This window comes from Erinaceus europaeus, chromosome 8 (genome assembly GCF_950295315.1).
Source record: "Erinaceus europaeus chromosome 8, mEriEur2.1, whole genome shotgun sequence".
Lineage (NCBI taxonomy): Eukaryota > Metazoa > Chordata > Mammalia > Eulipotyphla > Erinaceidae > Erinaceus > Erinaceus europaeus.
In genome coordinates, this window is record NC_080169.1 from 59,611,712 (window position 1) to 59,636,446 (window position 24,735).

Here is a 24,735-nt window from a genome sequence, read left to right on the forward strand (position 1 = left end):
TAGACAGGTTCAGAGAGAGTATGTGTATACATGAAGCCTTGAGTTCATTCTCCAGCACTGTAAAATAAAATGTAAAAACATTTTTTTTAAGTTGAAAATGACAGAGCTGGGAAATATCTCAGCAGGAAAAGTGCATGCCTTACCATGAATGAAGCCCTCCCACACTACATGGGAAACCATGGTTAGCACCAATGGGGGAGATAACTCCATAGATAGTGGAGCAGTGCTTTGGTGTGCCCCCTCTCATCTCTCTCTATCTATCTATCTATCTATCTTCCCCCCCAAAAAAAAATAATAAATAACTGGGTTAGGAGGTGACTCAGTAACATCACAACTGCTCAAAGCCCTGGGTTCATTCCCCATGTCACATTGAAAAAAGGGAGGGAGATGAGATCTGAGGTCCTGCATTCAATCTCCAACCCCACTACAGGCCAAAGATGAGCAGTACTCTGGTAAACAATGTTTTTCTAATCAAGAAAAAAAGGGGAAGAAAGAAAGAAAGGAGAATTGATATGAGGATATTCTTTCACACAAATAATGCTAACTTATTGAAAAATAAGTTGGGGAGTTGGGCAGTAGCACAGTGGGCTAAGGGCATGTGGCACAAAGCAAGAACCTGCTTAAGGATCCCGGTTGAGCCCCGGGCTGGGCTTCCCACCTGCAAGGGAGTGGCTTCACAAGTGGTGAAGCAGGTCTGCAGGTGTCCATCTTTCTCTCCCCTTTCTCTCTGTCTTCCCTGCCTCTCTCCACTTCTCTCTGTCCTATTCAACAACAATGACATCAACAACAATAATAATAACTACAACAATAAAACAACAAGGACAACAAATGGGATTAAATAAAAATAAATTTTAAAAAAAGAAAAAGAAAAAGAAAAAAAAGACAGAGAGGGAAACTATGTCTCCTGCTTCTTTGGTCTTGCAATGAAAACAACTGAAATGAGAAAGTAAAATCAATTTATCAAAAAACTGTTGAATAAAATGCTTCATTAAAAGCTTGACATTAAATCTCCGACTACAATAATGTACCATTGGCAAACATTAGTGAAACATTTTGCATTGTTTTCTATAAAGTATTAAAGGCTTGTCAGAACTAAATATTAGTCAACAAAAGAAGAGTTAAATTGTATTTTTATATTTACACATTCTATGCAAGCATAGAAGTAAAACTACCACAACATCAAGATAAGAGTTGTGTAAATTGTGTCCCACCCCATGCCACAATCTTCAATCACTAATAATAAAGGGGAGGGAGCTGAAAAATAAGAAAATACAAAGCAGAACTTGGACTGGGTTTGGTGTATTGCACCAAAGTAAAAAATTCTGGTGGGGGGGAGGTCCTGGAACATGATAGCAGAGGAGGACCTAGAGGGAGTTGAATTGTTATATGGAAAACTGAGAAATGTTATACATGTACAAACTACTGTATTTTAATGTTGACTGTAAACCATTAATCTGCCACTTAAGAAATTTTTTAAAAATCTTAAAGTAACTAATGCATGTATACACATATGTGAAAATGTTCAGTCTGTCTTTCCTCCAGTGAAGTTTACAAAAATCTTTACTCAATATACATTTACACATGGGTGAACGGGATGTCAGGATAATACATGGAAATAAAGAGAATATCTAACAAATTCAAGAATATTGAAAGTAACCAGTAAATTTGAAATAATTTCAAGGCAAATCTGGAAGGCATGATATTGATTTAAATATGAGTAAAATGGATATTTAATAAACAAAATTTACAAACAACCGCTACACACAGGAAGAAAGAAGAGACGCCTTTTTATTATTACTTCTTTCTTTCTTTCTGAAAGTGGAGGTGAATGGGAAAATCTGTGGTCCACAAACAGTGAGTTGAGAGACCTCCAGTTTAGTTTATTTATATGGTTTGAGGTTTAGTTTGGGGTGTTTAGACTTGCTTTTCGACAGGGCCAATTTTGGCTAAAATCACTTAGAAGTTTTTTTTTAGAACTGAGACAACTATAATGACGATGCCAGTCTTGCCCAATCCATGTCTATGCATGGCTTTTTTCTTCACAGCTGAGAAAGGTTCTCTGTCCCTCCGCTCAGGTTGCTGCACTGCTGGAGGAATTTTGCACAAACTCTAGAGCAATGCCCCTGGACTGGTTCTGAGAGTTTTGTCCTCACCCCACCCTATCCGCGACCCCCCCCCCTTTTCTTTTCCCCCTTTTTGCACAAGGAGCGCCATATATATGTCTTGCACTGGATCTAGGCTCATTTCACCAAGGATATTGCATCACAAGGCAACTGAGAGCAAACCCCGGGTGGCCTGTGGGCCCAGCAGAAAACCACCCCCGGACCGCGCCTCTCACCTGCTCACCGCTGGGGGCTCCCCGCACCCGCGTGTCGAGCGCGTCATGCCGGGTTTCGTCGTCGCCACCCGAGCGGTATATGAGCCGAAGTGGTACGATGCTCTGGCGCTCCAGGAAGCGGTTTTCATTCCTTCTCTCCAGCTCCATCAATGAGGCGTCTCCTCCAGGAAGGGGGGGGGGGAACAGAGAGTGGGGAGAAAGGGTGAAAATAATGACCCTGATCCGCACTCGTCCATCCTGCGGTGCGACGTCTCCCCTGTGAAAATCCCACCGCCTACTCCCTCTGGACCCCATTGGAGAAGGACACAGACACCCGCTGGAGAGCCCTGAACCAGTTCAGCTGAGAGCATCCAGGATCCGGGCCCAGAAGCAGAGCACCCCTTTCCCAACCTCCGCATTTCTTTTTTCAGCAGGAAAACAGGCATCCGATCCAAGGCTTCTTAGCATCTGCACGCCCCCATATATGTATGTGTGTGTGTATATATATATATATATATATATATATATATATATATATATATATATATATATATTTTTTTTTTTTTTTTTTTTTTGCTCCACTTCTCATCGCCCTTAAAAAAAAAAAAAAAAATCTCCCCGCGCACTCGGGAAAGGGGATGCCCCTTTTCAATACGCCAGAGGGCTCCAAAGATTCCTTTAAAAAAAATGGTATGTCCCAAAGCCCCTGAGGATGGTGAACTTACCTGCTCGGCCTCTGTTGCCCAGGGCACAGAGCAGCAAGAAGGGCACGGACACCGCCACCGCCGCCTGCATGGTGCTGCCTGCAGCCCGCCTAGTCGGAGACGCTCACCGCCACATACCCGGACTGCCAGGTCCGGCTGCCTTACCCCGCGCCCCCGCGGCCCCGGGTCAAGCGGCCGCTCCTTCGAAGCCCGAGCCGGTGATGCGGCGGCAGCGGTGCTTGCAGCCTCCACCGCGGCGCTGCCTTAGTGCTGCATTGTGCTCCGCTGGCGCTTCCGCTGGCGGGGGGAGCGAGCAGAGTGCTGCATTGGGCGGTTAGCTGTATAAGTGGTTTCTAGCGCCTCCCACCTCATCCCACCGCAAAGGCTCTGGCGGGAGCGGAGCGCTCGGCGGGGAGCGAGCGCCTGGTGTACCCTCTCCCAGGGCACGGGCTGGGGCGCGCGCGGGAGTCAGCTGGGAAATGTAGTTCTCTCTCAGAGCCCCGCTCGGCTCCGCAACTGCGTGGACTGTCGCGACCTAGTGTCTGCAAGGTCCTCTGCAGACTGAAGACAGATGGGAGGGAAGAAAAAGGAAAGGGCATCATTGGCCTCGGTATAGGGATGGTGTCCAACTGAGCAGTGTATTCTTCTGCTTCGTCCTCGAAGATATGTAGTAATGTTTCTGACAAATGTAAACGGTTACTTAAATTTTTGCCTAGGAATCATTTGCTGAAAAAATACTTGGTAACTTAATCGTTGGACAAATATTGATTGAGGGCTATGCTGTAAATTGACTGAGTGTAGGAGACACAAACCTGAAAAACATAGGAATAGGAAAGATCTCGTTTCAGATATAACTGAGTAAATAGGTTGTTGGTTTGTTTCTGTACTGTTTTGTTTCTTAGTAATGTTCTGGTAATGGCTACAGGAAGGTTATTGACTCCCTAGGGATGGAAGAAGGCAAGGGAGAACCATCTGCAGGTTTCTACAAGCACTTGAGGGACATGTAGCAAATGCTTCAGGCTGTTTTGGCTATTCCTCCAATATCTGCCTGCTTCAAATCTATATTTAAATAACAAATTTGGTGCACTCTATTTTTTCAGGCTGCTTACTTCATATTTCTTTAGTTTTCTAATGCTATACTCCAAAGGATAAGAAAATAACAACAGGGGAGTCTGGCAGAAGCGCAGTGGGTTAAGCGCACATGGCACAAAGCACAAGGATAGGCATAAGGATCCCAAGATCCCAGTTCGAGCTCCTGGCTCCCCACCTGCAGGGAAGTCGCTTCACAGGCAGTGAAGCAGGTCTGCAGGTGTCTATCTTTCTCTCCCCCTCTCTGTCTTCCCCTCCTCTGTCCTATCTATCAATGACGACATCAATAACAACAATAATAACTACAACAACAATGAAAAACAAGGGCAACAAAAGGGGATATATATATATATACATATACATATGTACATATACATAATAATAGTTCTGTAGCACCATGCAGTTTTTCAAAAGTCATATATAGTCATTTGAATATTATGTCAACTATTTGATAAGTAGTAGAATTCTCATTTTAGAGAGAAGAATTTAGTAACTGCTAACTACATGTTGCAATTTAAATTTAAATAAACTAAAGTTGAATATGCTTTAAAGCTTACTACAGTCACACTACCCACAATTCAAGTGCAACCTGTGATTAGTTGTGTATTGTGCAACAATGTTTTTATCCAAAATCATAGAAAGGATCTATCATTGCAAGAAAATTCAGCCCTGTAAAGAGTTTAAAGAACTTAAGCAACTTTCGACAAAGCTCTATTGCTGTGTCTCCTGCCTTCAGATCTGAGTCTTTTTTTTTTTTCTTCCATATCTCCCAGTTAAGCTGCTATTTGTGTAACCTTGTTCCATCCTTGTTCTGGTCCTCTAAAACATGGGGGTGGGGGAGATCTACATGATGCTCTTTGGAGATAATTCTCCTTCCCTGGGAGATTTTTGTTTTCAAATGCTTCTTCATATGACATGGTTTCCGTTTCCGTCATGACAATTTGAAAATATACTCTAGTGCTATCTAAAATTAAATACAAGTTAGACATAGCTTCACAAGCTAACAGTATAAATGAAGTTGCTTTCTACTTGTCCTAAATTCACAGTATCTAATTTTGATAACCACACCCTACTAAACTTACTGTTATTTAATAAAATCCATCCCATTTTTCAGATAATGAGGCTTTTAAGAATTCCTTATATGTTATGCAGAGTAAAAGTTAAGTTATAGTTTGACTCAGGATTCCAAAATTTTAGTAGTAGAGAGTCTATATCAACTTAAAGAAGAATTTGCTATCGAATCCAAAGGCCTGGAAAAATCCTTTATTTTAATGCTTTTACAGCACTAACCCAAATTTATTAATTGAAATAAATTTTGCAAATATTGTGCTTCAGTACACATACTTGTGTCTTTTTGTTTTAACAACTTTTACCATTAAAAGCAATGTCTCTCTGTGTATATATTGTGAGCATTTTCTAAGGTAGATAACATTAAGAAAAATAGCTTGGTTCAAAGAATCTGCACATTTAAAAATATAAATAGATACTTATTTTAGTCAACTCCATCTCCATAGCCAGACCATAAGTAAAAAAGAAATAAAAAAAAATAAAAACATATGCTCTAAGCTACTTAGCTCCTCCATGGGTGTAGCATGCAGGATGGTAATGGTGGTGGTGGTGGCAGTATCAGCTGTGGCAGCAGGGCAGAGGTGGAGGCAGCAGTGGAATGTGTGTGTGTGTCTGTATTTAGTGTGTTACATCTTGACTGGATTTTTGTGTTTGAGATATGGGGGTCTAATCATATATCTGTACATTTATCCTATCTCTTACTAAATCTTTCTAGATTTAAATAATGTTTTCAATGCAAAGAGAATTAACTGAAGAAAAGAGCATAAAACCAGGAGAGAAATCTTGCTTCACATATTACAAACACATAGTAATGATGCTCCTAGTTCTTTCCCAGTGATACCTACCTTTATTTACATCCCAGGAACATTGCTTTTTTACTTATTTATTTTATATGGGTAAATATTCACTGAGGAAAGAGAAATATCTAGACATTTTGATATGTAGGGTCTAAATTGACTTAGGCCCTGAAGAACCTGTTATAATGAGGACCCATAGGATACAGGTAATAAATAGATTTCTGGTCAAGGTTTGGCACACAGTAGGTCGAAAGTGTTATTCGCTTAAAATGTGGCTACATAATTAGAAGGGAAATACTTAGTACTTTATAGTTCACTGCATTGTGCTCTTGGACTATAGATAGATCACCAGATAGACTTACGTTCTGTTATGAATGCAGCCTGGGTTTGAACTCCAGCACCACATGGAAGTAACATGGAACTAGCGAAGCTTTGATGCTGTTATGTCTTTCACTTTGCCTCTATCTGAAATAAGAAAATGAAAATTTCATCTCATGAGTGGTGAAATATGCATGCATGAGGATGAGGCTTAAGAATAACTAAAAAGTGCAGTAGGTTAAGCGCAGGTGGCACAAAGCACAAGGACCCGCGGAAGGATTTCGGTTCCAGCCCCTGGCTCCCCACCTACAGGGAAGTCTTTTCACAAGTGGTGAAGCAGGTCTGCAGATGTCTTTCTCTCCCCCTCTCTGTCTTCCTCTCCTCTCTCTATTTCTCTCTGTCCTATCCAACAATGATGACATCAATAACAACAATAAAACAAGGGCAACTAAAAAGGAAATAAGTAAATATTTTTTTTAAAAAAAAGAATAACTAAAAAGGGGAGTCGGGGCAGTAGCGCAGCAGGTTAAGCGCACCTGACAGGAAGCAAAAGGACCAGCATAAGGATCCCGGTTGAAGCTTGGGCTCCCCACCTGCAGGGGAGTCACCTCACAGGCCGTGAAGCAGGCCTGCAGGTGTCTATCTTTCTCTCCTCCTCCCTATCTTCCCCTCCTCTCTCCATTTCTCTCTGTTCTATCTAATAACGACGACGTCAATAATAACGACAACAACAATATAACAAGGGCAACAAAAGGAAAAATAAATAAGTAAATATAAAAAAATTGCCTAAAAGAATAACTAAAAAGGAGGAGGAGGAGAAAGAGGAGGAGGAACCACTATAGTGGAAAAGTCAAATAAAGCTTAGGTAAGAAAAATTAAGTAGAAACCTATGGATCTGTGTCTGTTCTTCAGTCAATAACAAATAAACATAGCATATTTTTATTGTTGTTTTCGCTTCATCACTCTGGACCAACTTTTTCAGATTTAAAGAGAGACAAAGGAAGAAAGAGAAAGACACCACAGAGCCAAAACTTCTCCCAGTATGGTGGGAACTGGCTTCAGATGAGTCACATGCATGATAAAACAGCCTCCAAGGTGAGCTACTTTGCTAGCCCTGAAAAAGAAAAAGAAAAAAAGAAAGAAATCTATTGATATATCTTAATCTGGTGTTGTGGTGGGGGAAACTAATGTCACTGTTAAATGTCTAGAAAAATGGTTGATTCCAATCATGTTAAGGTCATGAACAATCCCAGTAGTCTATACAAACTACATTAAGTAGCAGTTATATTGCCAGATATGATATCCTCCTTTTACAAATGAGCATGGTCTTAGATGTATGTACATGATATATATCCATTTCTTGTCTAGATGTATAATTCTGCATGCCTGTCAGGAAAAAAAAGTTTTTTTTTTCTTTTTTTTCTTTTTACTATAAAAAGGAAACACTGACAAAACCATAGGGTAAAAAGGGTACAATTCCACACAGTTCCCACCACCAGAACTCCGTATCCCATCCCCTCCCTTGATACTTTCCTATTCTTTAACCCTCTGGGAGTATGGACCCAACCAAGGTCATTGTGGGATGCAGAAGGTAGAGGGTCTGGCTTCTGTAATTGCTTCCCTGCTGAACATGGGCATTAACAGGTCAATCCACACTCCCAGCCTGCTTCTCTCTTTTCCTAGTGGGGCAGGGTTCTGGGGAATCAGAGCTCCAGGACACGTTGGTGGGGCTGTCTGTCCAGGGGAGTCTGGTCAGCATCATGCTAGCATCTGGAACCTAGTGGCTGAAAAGGGAGTTAGCATATAAAGCCAAACAAGTTGTTGAGCAATCATGAACTTAAAGGCTGGAGTAGTGCAGATGAAGAGTTGGGGGTGTCTCCGTTCTGTAGAAAGTTAGTGGGCATATTTTAGTTATATTTCAAAGGGGCTGTGGCTATACTAGTTTTTGGGTTTTTTTCCTGAGCCTTAAATCTGATATGCAGGTGGATCCACTATTGTCTGGGGAGATGATGTTATGGCTGGGAAAAGGACCAGAAAGCTGGATCAGAGAAGACAGTAGCTCCCAAATATGGGAAAGGTGTATAAATATTTACTGTAAACTCCATCGATCTAGATGTGATCTGGGGTCCATATTCAGTTTAGGAGCCTATGTGACATCTGCATCCCTGTAGCTCCGACCTCACATTCTATGGTCATCAGTAGGAACATGGGATGCATTGGATCGACCTTCTCGTGGTGCATCCCGTGAGTACCCATTCATTGGGGAAACTGACGATCCTTCCTAGCCGACTGAATCCACATGGATCCCAGTCACTTTCAAAGCCAGCAACAAGCAGCTCCTGACAGCTTTCAACCTGACCTGTTGACTGGCTACGGAAGAAGGGCAAACGCTAGAAGAAGAAGTAGGAACATTACAAACTGCCCCAATATCAGGACCCATCTTCCTCAGGTGTAGCGTAGAGTATGTTGTCTAGCCTCCCTTTGGAGGATGGAACACTCTCTACCATTGTTGATCCAAGTTGAGGGCAAGGTCCTATGGGGGCCTACAAAGGGGTATATTTTGTTGTTACTGATAGAGATGACAGGTAACAATGGAGAGAATGATTTATTCAAGGTCTAGGCCCATCATGACTGTGTAGGAATCTCAGGACTCCCCAATTAGGGCCCCAGCTGAAGGGATGGCCTGATAGTGACTAAAGAGTCATCCTTAAAGTATGCCAGTCTCTTGCCCTTACTCAGATTTTGCAGTCCTTGCTTTGATAAGGATAGCTTGGGAATGAGTGAGGGAAGTATAATAGGAAATATGTAAGGAGGGTAGCTAAGTCTAAGTAGACACCATTTCATTATGAACTTCATACTGATTCACTGTAGACTATTGTGTACTTTTGCTTTCAGGTATATATTTTACCCTAATTTATGGATACATGTGAACATATGCCCTATCTCATGGGACCTGATCTATATCTAGGCTTTGGGACTTTGTTAGGAAGTGAACCATGTGGAATGGAATTAGAGAATCCTATAAAAGGAAAGATCTCACCAGATTAATGTTTTTTTTTCATCTATATTATACTTGATAAGACAGAGACTTTGAGAGGGAAGGGGAGCTAGAGAGGGAGAGAAAAAGATAGATACCTACAGACCTGCTTCAGTGCTCATGAAAGGCCAAGTGGGGAGCTCTTGTTTGAACCCGGGTCCTTGTGCATGGTACTATGTGCACTTAACCGGGTGCACAACCAGCAAATCCCAGGAAAGGATCTTAAACAATTTGCATTCACAGGAGAATTATTATAGTATACATGTATAGTTTTATTCTATGGCTCTTTAAATATCCTTTTCTTTGTTATAATATGGAGGATGATATATTTATTGGACCATATGAATAAACAATTGTCAATATATTGGACACTTTGGTAAGGCACATGTTCTCCAGAGGATTAGAAATGTATCCTTAGATTGAGGACCTACTACATTACAAACATTTAAATTCCAATGGCCAATCAGTTATGACAGGATATACCATTCAAAATAAACTATAGCATCATGAAGATCCCAAACAAGAAGAAACAAACACCTACTAGTCTCTTCAGATCCTAGACATGCTATATTCCACCTGGAGATTTTGATGCAATGCAATAATAGGAAAGGCTGTCAGTAACAAGAAAAATTTCTGCAGTCATGTAAAGCATGAGAGGTCCCAGTATCAGGAAAGCTGGGGTTTATGGCAATTTCCAGTTGATAAATCACAACCTAAATAATCCCTGGGAGCTTTAGATTACAACAGTGAACTGTGTACTTCTTAAAAAATGAAAATATTGTATGAGATGTCACATGAGAGATGAAGCTCCTGACCAGAGGAAAAAAATCATGTGGTCATAATCATAAGGCAGGGTTTTTGTCTTAGCTACTACATTAGGGAGGTGTAGCAATAAGGATGGAATTTTGGTACTTCTGGGATTAAATGAGTACAGGGTTAGAAAGTGAATTGACAGAGCATGATGGTAGCTCAGACCATCATGCTACCCATAAATGCTGCATCATTTCTTCTTTCTCAGATTCCACCTACAGGTATTTGTGGCATTCCTTACAACCAAATTTAAAGAGGAGGAAAAAACAAACAGTTCACAACTACTTATGTGGGGACAGGCAAGAAGTAGATGGCAGCTGTCATAGGATTCCAGTTATGGGTTCCATGGAAAACTACTTACAAGGGAAATTCTTCCCAGAGCATGCCTTCATGTGGTATACTGGTGACCATCCTTTTTGTGTGGAAAGAGAAGTGATTTCTTCCTTCACCTCATCTTAAATGGAGCTTGAAGGAATCATGTTAAGTGAGATAAGTCAGAAAGAGGATGATGAATATAGGATGATCTCACTCATAGACAGAAGTTGAAAAATATTACCATGATGCCAACCTGCCTTCCCTAGGCAGAGGACCTCACCAATGTGTCCTGGAATCCCACCTCCCCAGAGCCCTACCCCACGAGAGAAAGATATAGACAGGCTGGGAGTATGAATCGACCTGTCAACACCCATGTCCAGCAGAGAAGTAATTATAGAAGCCAGACCTTCAACCTTCTGCGTCCTAAAGAGATCTTTGATCCAACTCCCAGAGGTATAGAGAATAGGGAACCTTCCAATGGAGATGGGTTATGGCACTCTGGTGGCAGGAATTATATGAATTGTACCCCTCTTATCCCACAATCTTAAAGCACTAATAATATTAATAGAGGTTGAAAAAATTAAAAAAAAAACCACAAAGCAGAACTTGGACTGTTTGGTGTACTGCACCAAAGTAAAAGACTGGGGTGGGGCAGGGAGGGTTCAGACCCTGGAACATGATGCAGAGTAAGACCTAGAGGGGGTTGAATTGTTGTGTAAGTACGGCATATTAACTGATTACGCACTGGAGCTCCAAAGGGGGGGGGGGGTTGAAGTGTTATGTGGAAAACTGAGAAATGTTACACATGTACAAATTACTGTATTTTAATGTTGACTCTAAACCATTAATCCTCCCAATAAAGAAAAAAAAAAAGAAGTGATTTGAATTTAGAATATATGTGGAGTTACAACATGACTGACACTAAAGAACTTGGGAAGATAAAGATTGGAAGATGGCCTAAAAGGGGTAGAGTACATGGCATATTGGCGGTGGGCATTAAGCATTTTTATGTCACATCAATGCCACCCTAATACTGGCACAACAGTAACATGAGTGAAAGGGCCATGATGAAAAGGGTGCAAGTTATACATTCACTCCTGTTTACCAATACTATCAAGACTTTCTGCCGTTGCTCATAATATCCAAGTGGCTGGAAACAAACTATGAGCTTAGTATGGCTCTATGGCATCACTCTGGCTTATATGGTACTGAAGATCATATTCAGGATATCATACTTATGAGGTCATCAACCTTTCTGGTTTTACAAAATATGAACATCTGACAAGGTGCTATCCTTTTTAAACTATAGAAACAGCAGATCAGGGTGTATGAGGTATTGCACCCAATAGAATGCATGTTACAATGCACAAGGACCTGAGTTCAAACTGTGGTCCCCACTTAAAATGGGGGTTTTATGAGCAGTGAAGCAATACTGCTGGTGTCTCTTTCTTACACCCTATCTTCCCTTTCCATCTCAGTATGTCTCACAAAGAAAAACAATAATATTAATAAGCATTTGAGATTTGGAGAAGACATTTTTGAAGACAGCTTAGTTCTCACTACCGTTAAATACAATTTTGTTTAAAAAATTTTTATGTTTTTCCCTTTTGTTGTCCTTTTTTAGTGTTATTGATGCCATTAGATAGGACAGAGAGAAATGGAGAGAGAAGGGGAAGACAGAGAGGGGGAGAGATAGACACCTGCAAACATGCTTCACCACCTGTGAAGCAAATCCCCTGCAGGTGGGGAGCCGGGGGCTTGAACCAGGATCCTTACACCGGTCCCTGTGCTTTACGCCATGTGCACTTAACCCACTGCGCTACCTCCCAACTCCCTGTTAAATGCAATTTGTTACATGTTTAAGCACAATAAAGCACAGCTAACATATAGGGAATTTTTGTTACTTCACCTCATTTTGTGATGAAGGACTTGTGAAAACTTCTAGTGGACCTGGCTCTTGGTTTCTTCCCTTTTATTGCCACTTCCATTTGCTTTAAAATTGGAATATTTTTCTTGAGTACTACATTTTTTTTTTTTTTTGTAGCTATTTGACTTTTTTTTGAGGGGGTGGGGTTATGAGGAGCATCATGCAGAGGAGACAGCTTCAAGACTAATACTGGTGGTGTCTCTCACACTTTAACAAAAGAAAAAAATTAGTAAGGGTCCACCAGCAGTGGCATAATATAGCCAAAAAAATTTTTAAAAAATTCTTATGGCAAAAGAAAAAAAAATCCTCTAAAGGCAAGAGACTGGCTCACTTGATAATGACCCTTTTGGTCAACAGCACACCACCTCATCATCTGGGGCCCTAGTCAGGGAATCCTGGGACTCTCATACAAATGATGGGCCTAGACCTCTAATGCACCCACCACCACCACCACCACTGGTCACTTCTGTCAGGAACATCATTATAAGTAGAAATAGTAGACTGGCCGTCTCTGAAAAGAAGCTAGGCTATCCTGCCCTGCCACTTCTGGAAAACTGCTTTTAAACTGAAGGCACTCATACAATGTTCCCAGATGTGACCATGAACTGTGAGCTTAAACCAACAGGGAATCGGAGATTACACAGGCTCCTGTGCTAAATATGTAATATGGGGCCTGAGTTTGGTGGATGGGGGTAAAGTTAATTTATAGATTTTTTTCCCCCCCAAGAATGACAGCTACTCTGCTCTAATCCAACTTTCTAGCTTTTTACTGACACTGTCTTCTCAGTCAATATTTTCATCCAACTCCATGTTAGCTATCAAACTCAAGCAAAAACTACTATAGTTGTGGGCCCCTAGGAACACGACTAAAATGGAGTTCCTAGCTTCCTTCCACCCTAAGATCACTATTCTCATCTGTCCTGTTCCTTTTTGGTTCCTGTTCATTAACCACTTTGTCCTGTTTTTATCTTACCTTTCTGCCACCAAGTTGCAGGGGCTATCATGATTTCATCCTGACTTCTCTGGGCATATGACCTCACCAATGTATCCTGGAACCTCAACTCTCCAGAGCTCTACACCACTAGGGAAAGACAGAAATAGGCTGGGAATATGGATCGACCTGCCAATGCCCATGTCCAGCAGAGAAGCAATTACAGAAGCCAGAACTCCCACCTTTTGTACACCGAAAAATTCTGACCCATATTCCCAGTGAGGGAAAAGTGATGGGGGAAGATGGACTCTGAACTCTATCAGGACCAGAGAAAGAAAAATTGAGAGAGACATTTGGATGAGGTTTATGTGTGACTTGGGAAGAGAAGATGGAAGCTTAAAAAAAAAAAAAAAGGCAATTATATACAAATAGATAGTTGTAGAAATAAAAAACCCATATCTGCAACCTTAGGAAAATCGCTGTAGCTTACAATGGAGGGACTGGGGATTCAGAACTCTGATGGTACGAACAGCGTGGAGTTATACCTCTGTTGTCTTGTAATTTTGTAAAACAGTTATTAGATCACTAATAAAAAAAATCCTAAAAATAATTCTCAAGGTTTCTACCTAGGTTTTTAAGAAATCAACCTATAAAGCCTGACATAGATTCACATATACACAAGCATTTGTGACAGAAAATAATATAATAGTAATTCATAATAGAAACAAGATTTGCACACAAGCACTGTAAAGGATATTTCAGTAATCTTAAGGTAATGGTATAAAGTCATTGGAAAGCTAGTTATTTCTCAACTGACAATGGTTAAAATAATAGTGCCTCAAACTTACATTTTTGGAACCACATAGTTTCAAAATGTCAATTAGTGATTCTAATTGATTTTCAGTGGCAAGGGATCAATCAATTTATTAGCACCAGTATAATCACAAAATATCAACTATAAACGCTTTTAAAAACACATACTCAAGGTCAAATATATCTCTATCAATTACAAATATGTGTTAAAGATTTTCTTACATTTAAAGCTTCTCTAAAGTCTTGAATGACTGCCTTATGGAAGGCAAGTTCTTATGTTACGAAATTTGTGGTCTTTTGAAAAAAAAATATTACTAAAGTAATAAAACCAGTGGGAAAATTTGTGGCTTCATAGCTTCTATTTGCCCTTACAAACAGTCTAACTCCTCAGTGTATGTATTAGCATGGTCCATCAAAATCATTAAGTATCAGTGTTCACATAACAATAACAGTTTATATCATGAAAACAATGAAATTGTATTTTATTCATGAAATTTGGTGTTCTAGAGAGCACAAAATTGTTGTCATCTATGGACCTATTTTAATAACAGATACAAATATCCAATTTGTAATGTTATTTTTTTATATCCTCAAAATTTCAATTGAAATTAGTTCAGTGACTAATTCATAGTGATTCTTAACAATTAACATAATATATAAAAAAGGAGTCACACATTCATTCTAGTTTGTAATTTGTGTTCAGTTTTGTCAAAATGTAAAATACCTTTATTATTAGTAACATTTATCTCTATAAATATAGCTGGCAAAACCCTATATTTATACATAAAAATTTTAATATGAGCATCACTTTTGAAAGGCCTTTTTTTTTAAAAGTCTAGAAGCCAGTAAATGTAGAAGTTGAAGGGGAAGAGAAAAACATTGACAACAGATTATTTGAATTTTCTTCTTCCCAAATACCTAAAACATTACATATACCACTGTTTTCTGTGTAGCTTGTGAAACCCAAAAATTCTGATTTCTCTTCACTAGTTTGAAATAAGTCCAATAGAGATTGTACTGGTGAACTACAAATTCTGCTTTCTTCTTGTATAGTAAGAAGTTCAGTTCTTTTCTTATCTACTTCCACATTTGGTTCCAGGTTTTCTTTTTTATTTCTTCCTAATAGGATTTTCACTTTCCGATGGATCTTACCAGCAGGTAAACTATCCATATTCTGGATGTCACATTCGTTGGACTCCATGGGAGGACAGTGGGATGGAACCTTTGCTGGAACTGTTAGATGCTCTTTTGAATCGCTTATTGCTAAAAGACCAGAATCATGACCACATATTGAGTTAAGGTCCTTTTCCATTGAATCCTTTGCTGAAAAAAGGGCAGTATCTGATGTTTGCTTTAACTGAGGTATATTGTCTATACTGAAATTAGAAACTTGTACAGATGTCTGTAGCATATATGCACAGTGATCTGCTCTTAGTTCTTCTAAGTCATTTTCATTTGAAATTAATTTATGTTTAGAAACATCGAGAATGCATTCCTGCTTATTTTCATATGGAGGTAGATATGTCAAATTTTCACTTATGGCATCTCCAACTGGATTTAACATGGTACATTGATTAATTGTTTTTTCATCACATCCAGTCAATCCACTTGAAGGGCAGGGCATAGAGTCTGAAATAAACACTGACTTTTGTTCATGCTTCTGGTTTTCTTGTTCATGTTCCCAGATTTCTTCATACAAAAAATTCTGTTTGATTATTTGTACATTATTTTTTGGACATAAAAGCTGCAGTTCTAGTTTTTCTTTTGGTTCAGTCTTTTGGTTCAAATAATTTGTAGCAACAGGAGAAAGAGATCCAACACTATATTTAATTCTTTATAGGGTAAAAAGAAAAAAGTTAGAATACAAACATTATACAAAATTCCCAATTATTAAAGATATTTTAATCCACTCATGAGATTTATTTAACTTAGAAAGTACTACATGACTATAGAAATCTTAACCTTTTCCCCAAATTTATTGAGATGCTTTTAAAGTAACAAAACTAACTTGTGTTAACATTGCATTACTTTAGAGCAATTGAATAATAAAGATTTATTGGGAAACCAAAGGCACAAACAGTATACAGTATCTCATATCAAAGTGAGCTAAAAATTTAGTATCTTTATACTACTTGTGATGAGAAATTAGCAGTCCTTAAGTCTCACCCTATATCTGACCTGAAATCCTATGGAGCTTCCAAAAATTCTTAGGATGGTAGACTACATATACATAAGCAGCTCACTAATTTTTTGTTACATATATCACAGGTATCACAGGGATATGGAGAATTCCACTTGGGTCTTTCAAAACCAGAATGGTTCCCTTTCACATTTTTGTTTGTACTTTCATTTGAAGAAAGAAGAATAAAAACGTAAAAATACTAGTCTAGCACCACTCTCCCTCTATTGTAGAGAGACGTTTAGGTACCTTGTCCACAGCAATAAAAACTGTGCAGATGGGAGCCAAGTGGTGGCGCACTTGGCCTAGCACACATTGTATACAATGCATAAGAATCCAGGCTCAAGACTCAGGTCCGAACCTGCAGGAGGAAAGCTTCACAAGTGGTGAGGCAGGTATATCTCTTTCTCTCTCCCTCTATATCTCCTTTTTCCCTATTAATTTCTGTCTGTCTCTATCAAATAAATAAATAAACATTTTTTAAATAGCTGCATTAATAGGATAAGATACACAGCTTTAACTAGCTCAGAATTTTATTCCAAATACATAAAACATTATATCTACCAACATTCTATGTGTACCTTGTGAAACCCAGAAGCCACAATGCCTTAAAATTAGTCTGAAAAAAAGATTAAAACACTGAACAAATTGTTACCGACTATAGGGTGTGTTATGAAAGCATTTCTTTTTATTGCTATTTGTCAGAATAATTTTAACTAAAGCATACTTTTATTTTTAAAATCATTTTATTGGGGGCAGAATGGTTTACAGTACAAGTATTGACAAATGGATAATTTCTCATCTCCCTGTGATAGGTATTGGCAAAACACTCTCATTCCCAACTCAGGTATATTTTTAGCACTCCCTCCCCTTATCCCACATCCTTGGCATTGATGCAATATACCACACCCAGCTCTACTTCATTTTGTGTTTTATCTTTCTTGTTGTTTCTAAGGAATATTTTTGTTCCCTAGTTATTAAGGGTGATTCCTCTGGTAATAATCTAATTTTGCTGATATGCAGCTTCTACATATTGAACAGCACTGCATTCACACATTATTTTCCTAAATAAAGTTCACATAGTGTCTATGACTACTTTCATTGCTTAATGGCAATACTGAGTAGTTGGAACAGGTATTTTATGGTCAACACAATCGTAAATATTTGCCAAAAGTTTGCGACTCTTAGACTTCAGTGTTAAGATAACTTTAATAATAATCTGAAGCAATAAGCAATTATGGGAGTGGGGGAAAGTAAGAAAAAGAACTAGTCCTTAACCATATTTACATCATGAATATATGCAATTTGGGTGACAAATATTACCTTTTCTTTTTGGGCATTTCCTTTTCATATTCCACAAAGTCAAAAACTAACTTAGATATGATATCATCCACAATTTGATAGTGACTGCTCTGTGCAAAGTTTCTGTGCTGCTCACTTAGAAGATGCTAAAACAAAAAAGCACATAAAACAAAATTATATTTTAAAATCAATATATACCTTTCTCTTTAGTTTTTTTTTTTTTTTAACATGTTCATGCACCTAAAATTAGGTTTTAAATATCAGGCCAAAGAAGTACCCTTCACTACAACTTTAAAAGAATAAAAAGTAGTTTAAAAAAAAAAAAAAAAAACATGCTTCCAGTGGCCTGGAAATGACTCATTCACTCCATGTACAAGGACTAAAGCACCCATGGAAGCTATACATATGATAAGCTGGTGCTGAGGTATCTCTCCCTATGCTTCTCTCTTCCCCATCTTATTAGGAGGGGGAAAGGGAGGGAGCCTGCAGGAAGAAATAGAAGTGGGTTTGTGCAGGCTTCAGCTACTAGCAGACAAAAAGAAAAAAAAAAAGAAAAAAAGAAATGAAAGCAATTTCTGAAAAAACCACTAAACCTGTGGTCCTGGAGGTAGTGCAGTGATAAAGCTTTGGACTCTCAAGCATGAGGTCCCGAGTTTGATCCCTGGCAGCACATGTGCCAGAGTGACGCCTGGTTCTCTCTCTCCTCCTATCTTTCTCATAAATAAATAAAATCCTAAAATAAATAAATAAATAAAACAAAACAGAACAACAACAACAATAACAACAAACCACTAAATCTAGTTAGTTATTACCTACTTCAAAGAGAAAATCAAGTTCTAAATTCTGTGGTCTTAATGGAGCCCAATAATGAACAAGCCAATATCAGAAAACAGAACAAAAATGAAACTGTTGAGTATGCTAATGTTTTTGGAAATATCGTCTCTTCTATTAGTCTATTTTAACCTTACGCAAGTATCACTAAGTATGAAAGCAGGGCTCACATAATTTTACATGAATGTTACAATTTAACACGCAACAATTCAGAAAGAATCATAGTTGAGGAAAATGCCTTGAAATAAACAAATAAAAAATTTCAGTTACCCAAATGCTTATAAGAGGGACCAAAGAAGTTACTCTTAATCTTTTGAGTGGGCAAGAACATAAGTAAACACACTTAGTGAACAAAACTCACAGAGAAAAAAGTTCTCTTTGAGTAAACAGAAAAAAAATCTCCATACTTATCATTTGTCAGCCAATGTGAGAATACATCAGTTGATGAAGGAATTATATTGTAAAGTCTATTCAAGAATGATTATGAAAACAACCTAATTTATTTCTCTACTTTCACATAATCTTAATTTTTTGGAGTGACAGTATTTCCAAATCCAAATTTTTCCAATGGCCACACACATACACACCAATATTATAGAATATATACTCACCCCTTATACTTATTTTATATATGTCCAGTAATGTTTGAAAAATGAAAAATGATTAGATGTTAAGAAATATAAGCTCATGCTCGCTTCTGCAGCACATACACTAAAGATTAGCATGGCCCCTGTGTAAGGATGACATGCAAATTCGTAAAATGTTCCAATTTAAAAAAAAATTTAAAAAGAAATACAAGCACTATAAAATCAAATTCAGGTTTCCCATGTTCTTAGAAGGAAAAATTATTGATTCACTGAAAGTAATAAAGAAAACAATCTCAGTGACAGTAAACAGCATAATGGTTATGCAGAGACTCTAATGCTTGAGGCCCCAAAGTTCCAAGTTCAATCTCCCTGTACTACCATATGCCAGAGCTGAAAGAAAACAATCTCCAATTTGTGTGCAGCTCCACACCACCCAGCCCTTTTCATGAAAGTTTATCATTTTAAATCTTGATTTAAATGTCACTTTTTTCATCCTTATTCTATATTAAGTACACTTCACTTCAGTGATGCTGCTTCTATGTGTTTTTAATTAATTAATTGTTTTTAGGGTTATTATTGGGGTTCAGTGTCTGCACTATGAATCCACCGCTCCTGTGACCGTTTTTTTTGTATAGGACAGAGAGAAACTGAGAGGGGAGGGCAAGGGAGAGATAGAGAAACAAAGAGAGAAACCTGAAGATTTGCTTCTTCACTTGTAAAGTGACCCTCCTCCTGTAGGTAGGGAGCTGGGGGCTCAAATCTGGATCCTTGCATGGGTGCATATGTTTCTGTTATTATATGGTCTTAACCCAGTGCACCACTGCCTGGCTCCCTTCTTGTATTTTACATTTATCTTCTCTGTTAGACCACATAGTAGAAGTAGGAACATGTCTACCTTATTTGTTGCTTAATTGCCAATAACAAAATGTCTTAAATGAATTCCTTGATACAGGTAAGAAAGGGTAACTGCATACCTAAATCCACAAAATTATATTCTTTACTGTCTGACACTAAGACACACATGTGAAAATTATACAAGCAATTAGTTTAAAATATTAATATCTTTCTCTAATTTCCTACTTGTAGCAACCAGTAGTCACAGTTATTGATTTTTTTAGTCTGACATTTTCTGAGCATCAAATTAGGCTCACAAACTGACATTAAGGAAGTATCCATTCTAGATTATTCTAGTGCAAGAGTGAGGTAAATTTTCATGTTACCATTTTAAATCTCTTAATTAAAAAAATTCCAAATCATATCTTGAATCCAAATCTCTTGGCATTTTTATAAAACTTAACAAATTGATGACTTCCATCTTTAAACTGTTCCCATTCCTAATATCTAATCCACTGGTCAATCACTTTTAAATTATATCCACAAACTATGTCACATCTGGTTCTTTGAGTCTGTAAGTTAAGCACAATTGCATTGCTTACCTCAATATTCACTCTACTTCACTTCTTCTAGCTAGGTCTCTGCTCAAATTGAACCTTATTAATTAGGCACTCTTTGTCTAATACAAATATGTAGTGACAATCTATTCTTGTGCTTTCTCATAGCAGTGACTTAAAGTTCTAGACATATACTTCATTTCTGTCTTGTGGTAACTATTTCTCCTTCCTAGTCATAGAATGTCATTTTTATAAGAGTGAAGCACTGGGGCGGAGGGTAGACAGCATAATGGTTATGCAAAGAGACTGTCATGCAGAGTGAAGCACTGGGGCAGAGGGTAGATAGCATAATGGTTATGCAAAGAGACTGTCATGCCTGAGGCTCCTAAGTCCCAGGTTCAATTCCCTACACCTCCATGAGCCTGAACTGAGCAGTGCTCTGGTAAAAACAAACAAACAGAAACAGAAAAAACCCACCCCATTTAAGAAAAAAAAAAGAGTAAAGCACAGATCTTTTAATTATTTTGGACAGAAACAGAGAAATTGAGAAGTGGGAGATAAGAGACATATGTAACAATGAGGCTTGAACCTGGATCTTTGTGCACTATAATGTATGATTTATAAGATGCACTACTGCCTGGTCCCCCAATCTCTTGTTTCAGTGCTGGCCACCTAGTGCATTGATTGGTATGCAGCAAGTTTTTACTATTTACTGGACAAATGAATAACACTAATTTGTTGATAAATGTTCCTATACCTATGGTTCAGACTGTAAGATCCTATCAAAAAGAAATATACTGGGTTGTTGAAAAAAGTCATGATGCATTTTAGCATAGAAAAACAGAAAAAAAAATATGCCATGCTCTGGTGGTATGAATTATATGGAATTGTACCACCCTTATACTACAATTTTGTTAATCCTTATTAAATGACTAATAAAATGCATCATGACTTTTCTGATAGCCCAATATATTTAATAATTGCAAACTACAAACAGGCAAATAAACTAAGATTTAAACAGCAAATACTACTATTTTAGATATATTGGGGAGTCGGGAAGTAGTGCAGAGGGTTAAGCGTACGTGGTGCAAAGCGCAAGGGCCAGTGCAAGGATCCTGGTTTGAGCCCCTGGCTCCCCAACTGCAGGGGAGTCACTTCACAAGCAGTGAAGCAGGTCTGCAGGTGTCTTATCTTTCTCTCCCTCTCTCTGTCTTCTCCTCTCCCCATTTCTTTGTCCTAGCCAACAACGACAATATCAATAACAACAATAATAACTACAAACACAATAAAACAACAAGGGCAACAAAAGGGAATAAATAAATATAAAAAAATTAAGATACAGCAACACCTAAATATAAAATGATATTTACTGTTTCAAGGTCTTCGTATTTCTGCAAGCAACATTCACAGTATCCCTTTTTCTTCTTCTCTTTCAGCTGAAGCTGCACCAGGATTCCACCACATTTATCAACATCTGCTTGATTTCTAATAGAAATAAGTGATAAAGAAAATAATGGGTAAAACTTAATTAGATATGGAATATTGCAACACATTCAAGAACTCTAAAGAAGGGAGACAGGGAGGGACTGATAAGGAGAATGGGAGGAGGGAGAGGCAGTTTCTATAGTGGAGGAATCGAAGGTGATAGAGAGGTAGAATTTTATACCTATGATAACAGTCCTGTAAACCAATAAAGTGATCTACTAAAAAAATGATTGAACATAAGGAGTCATTTAACCCTCACTCATTAAACAGAATCTGAATCTATTTACATAAAGATCTAGATCAGCAAGTACTTTGAATATTCTTTTGTTAATGATTTGTATAATTTTAAGTTAATCAGGCTATAATTCCACTGTTTTCACCACCAGAGTTCTGTGTCCCCACCCCCTCCATTGGAAACTGCAGTAGTTCTCCCAAGGTCACAGATACAGGTTGACTGACGTTGGTAACTATCTGTATATATATCTGCCACACCCACACCCTTTTTAATTTTCTGTGGTCCTGCCTTTTCTTCCTTTCTAAGTCAGCAAACTAAGACCAGAATGATTTTGGAGAAATTTCAGATTTTCTATTTTGCAGTGACAGAGAACTGCACGTGTACATTTCTATTGTTCTTGGGCTGAATTAAATTTTTCTATGGAGATTTAAGGAGAGAGAGAGGTAAACAGAAAGGGAGATACATTAAATCACTGTCATACCATGCCTTGGTGATCTTATGCTTGGTAAAATGTGTGTTCTACTGGGTGAGCTATTTCCTAGCCTCCACCTTTCATATTACTTAGGAGAAATAATATGTTTACTTGTAACATTAAGTCTTCTTCCCATCTATCTAAAAGTTACACTTAAAGAGATTCAGTTTTATGACTTAGCAAAAGGGCATTAAAAATATAAAAAAAGAGAGGCAACCACAACAGTGAGTAGAAACACAAATAAACAACCATGGCACTGATATAGTTCAAATGGCTCAACAAGTAAGTATTTAGTTGAGGACTAAAACCAACCTTAGTTTGACCTGAGTTTGCTTTTGGGAACTAGATGGTTTATCTACATCAAATGGACTGGAGGGCTTCTGAGTAGAGTAATTTATAAAAGGCATGTTGCTCAGCTGAAGGTAGAATGGTCTATATAGTCTGAAAGACAAAACAACAACAACAACAACAAAAAACTATTATGAGACTGTTTATGATGAATGAAGCCACATTTCAAATTTTATATTTAAAAGCCTGGAATCTTAGGATTCAGGCAGTGGTGCATCCAGTTGAACGTATGTTACAATACACGAGGACATGGGTTCAGGTCCTCCGTCCCCACCTTCAAAGGGAAAACTTCATTGAGTAGTTAAAACAGTGGTGTATGTGTCTCTCTTCCGCTACCCTGTCAATTTCTCTATCTCTATCCATTAAATAATAAAGAATAAAAAGATTCTTCCTAAAACAAACAACAAAAACATGGAGTGTGACGGGGCCAGATGATGGTGTACCTGGTTGAGCACACATGTTACAATGCACAAGGAACCAGGTTCTAATCCCCAGTACCCACCTGCAGGGGGAAAGCTTCATAGTTGTGAAGCAGTGTTACAGGTGTCTCTCTGTCTCTCTATCACCCCCTTTCCTCTCGATTTCTTGCTGTCTCTATCGAATAAATAAAGATAATAAAAAATGTAAGAAAAAATCTGGAGTGTGAAATAACAGAAACCAGCTAGACTCTTATTAATTTCTAGACCTAATTTTTTGCAACCTTAATATATATATATATATTTTTTAATTTTACTATTGGGGCCAGGTGCACATGTTACCAGTGTTCAAGGACCAAGGTTCAAGCTTCCAGTCACCAGCTTCTTCATTTTTCAATTTTAAATGATTTTAAAATTTTTGGTTATTTTAAAATACATGTACAATTTCTTACCTTAACCATTTTATTATTATCTTTATTTATTTAAGAGAGACACCTAGAAATGCCTGAAACACTGCTTCACCATTCACAAAGCTTTCCCACTGCAAGTGGGAAGAGGGCTTGAACCTGGGTCCCTGCATATTGTACCGTGTCCCTGCACATTGCAACATTGTAATGTGCAATTAGCCAGGTATGCCACAATCTGGTCCTATTTTAACCATTTTAAATTGTATATTTCAGTTGCATTAAGCATATTCATGTTTTGTAACACTATCCACCTCTAGAGTGCTTTTCATCTTGCAAGGCTGAAACTATGTACCCTTAAAAAGTAACTTCCTTACTACTGACATTATTACATTTTGTCTCTATGAATCTCTTGCTCTATGACCCTCATTAACAAGGATCATGCAATATTTCTCCCTATTTTATAGTATAATAACATCAAGGTACATTTATGTTGTAGTGTTACAATTTCATTCCCTTTTAAGGTTGATAAGATTTATCTGCTGATAAAGATCTGGGTTGCTTCATCTTGGCTTTTGTGAGTAACACTGCTATAAGCATGTATGTTCAAATATCATTTTAATACTATTCTAAGGGCCAGCAAGACAGCTCACCTGGATAATGTGTCTGCTTTGTGCATGGCCCATTCAAGTCTGAACCTGGCTTCCACAACTGCAGGAAACTTTTATGTTGTGTTACTTTTCCCTTTCTGTTTCTGTCTATCTGAAAAAAAGTTAGCTTAGAGTAGTTAAGTCCTGGTGAGGAGAGTCAGTAAAAATATTGTCTTTATTTATTTTAAGCAATATACCCAGAAAGAATTGTTAGATCATATCCTACTTATATTTCTGAGGAATCTTCATACTGTTTTTCATAGTAGATAATCAGTTTACAGTCCTCCCAATGGAGCAAGAGAATTTTAA

At 38.1% G+C, this 24,735-nt stretch overlaps 2 protein-coding genes and 1 pseudogene across 19 annotated transcripts in view; 1 reads left to right on the plus strand and 2 right to left on the minus strand.

Moving 5' to 3' along the window:
* ADAM22 (ADAM metallopeptidase domain 22) overlaps positions 1–3,530 on the minus strand; it is a 261,263-nt gene extending 257,733 nt beyond the window's left edge. For 3 of the 16 annotated variants that reach the window (XM_060196286.1, XM_060196280.1, XM_060196281.1), the window contains exons 1-2: positions 3,043–3,527; positions 2,339–2,499 (exon numbers count right to left, since the gene is read on the minus strand). In XM_060196286.1, the coding sequence (XP_060052269.1) occupies positions 2,339–2,499; positions 3,043–3,112 (231 nt within the window). In that variant the 5' untranslated portion in view covers positions 3,113–3,527. Of the gene's footprint in view, positions 1–2,338; positions 2,500–3,042 lie in introns of all 16 variants that reach the window. The other 13 variants (XM_060196287.1, XM_060196282.1, XM_060196283.1 and 10 more) reach the window with 9 other exon arrangements.
* A 10,467-nt stretch (positions 3,531–13,997) lies between these two features.
* DBF4 (DBF4 zinc finger) overlaps positions 13,998–24,735 on the minus strand; it is a 31,416-nt gene continuing 20,678 nt past the window's right edge. For all 3 annotated transcript variants that reach the window (XM_060196273.1, XM_007531921.3, XM_060196274.1), the window contains exons 9-12: positions 22,921–23,049; positions 21,787–21,901; positions 17,629–17,753; positions 13,998–15,958 (exon numbers count right to left, since the gene is read on the minus strand). In XM_060196273.1, the coding sequence (XP_060052256.1) occupies positions 14,962–15,958; positions 17,629–17,753; positions 21,787–21,901; positions 22,921–23,049 (1,366 nt within the window). In that variant the 3' untranslated portion in view covers positions 13,998–14,961. The remainder of the gene's footprint in view (positions 15,959–17,628; positions 17,754–21,786; positions 21,902–22,920; positions 23,050–24,735) is intronic.
* Positions 19,143–19,213, plus strand: LOC132540057 (U6 spliceosomal RNA; annotated as a pseudogene).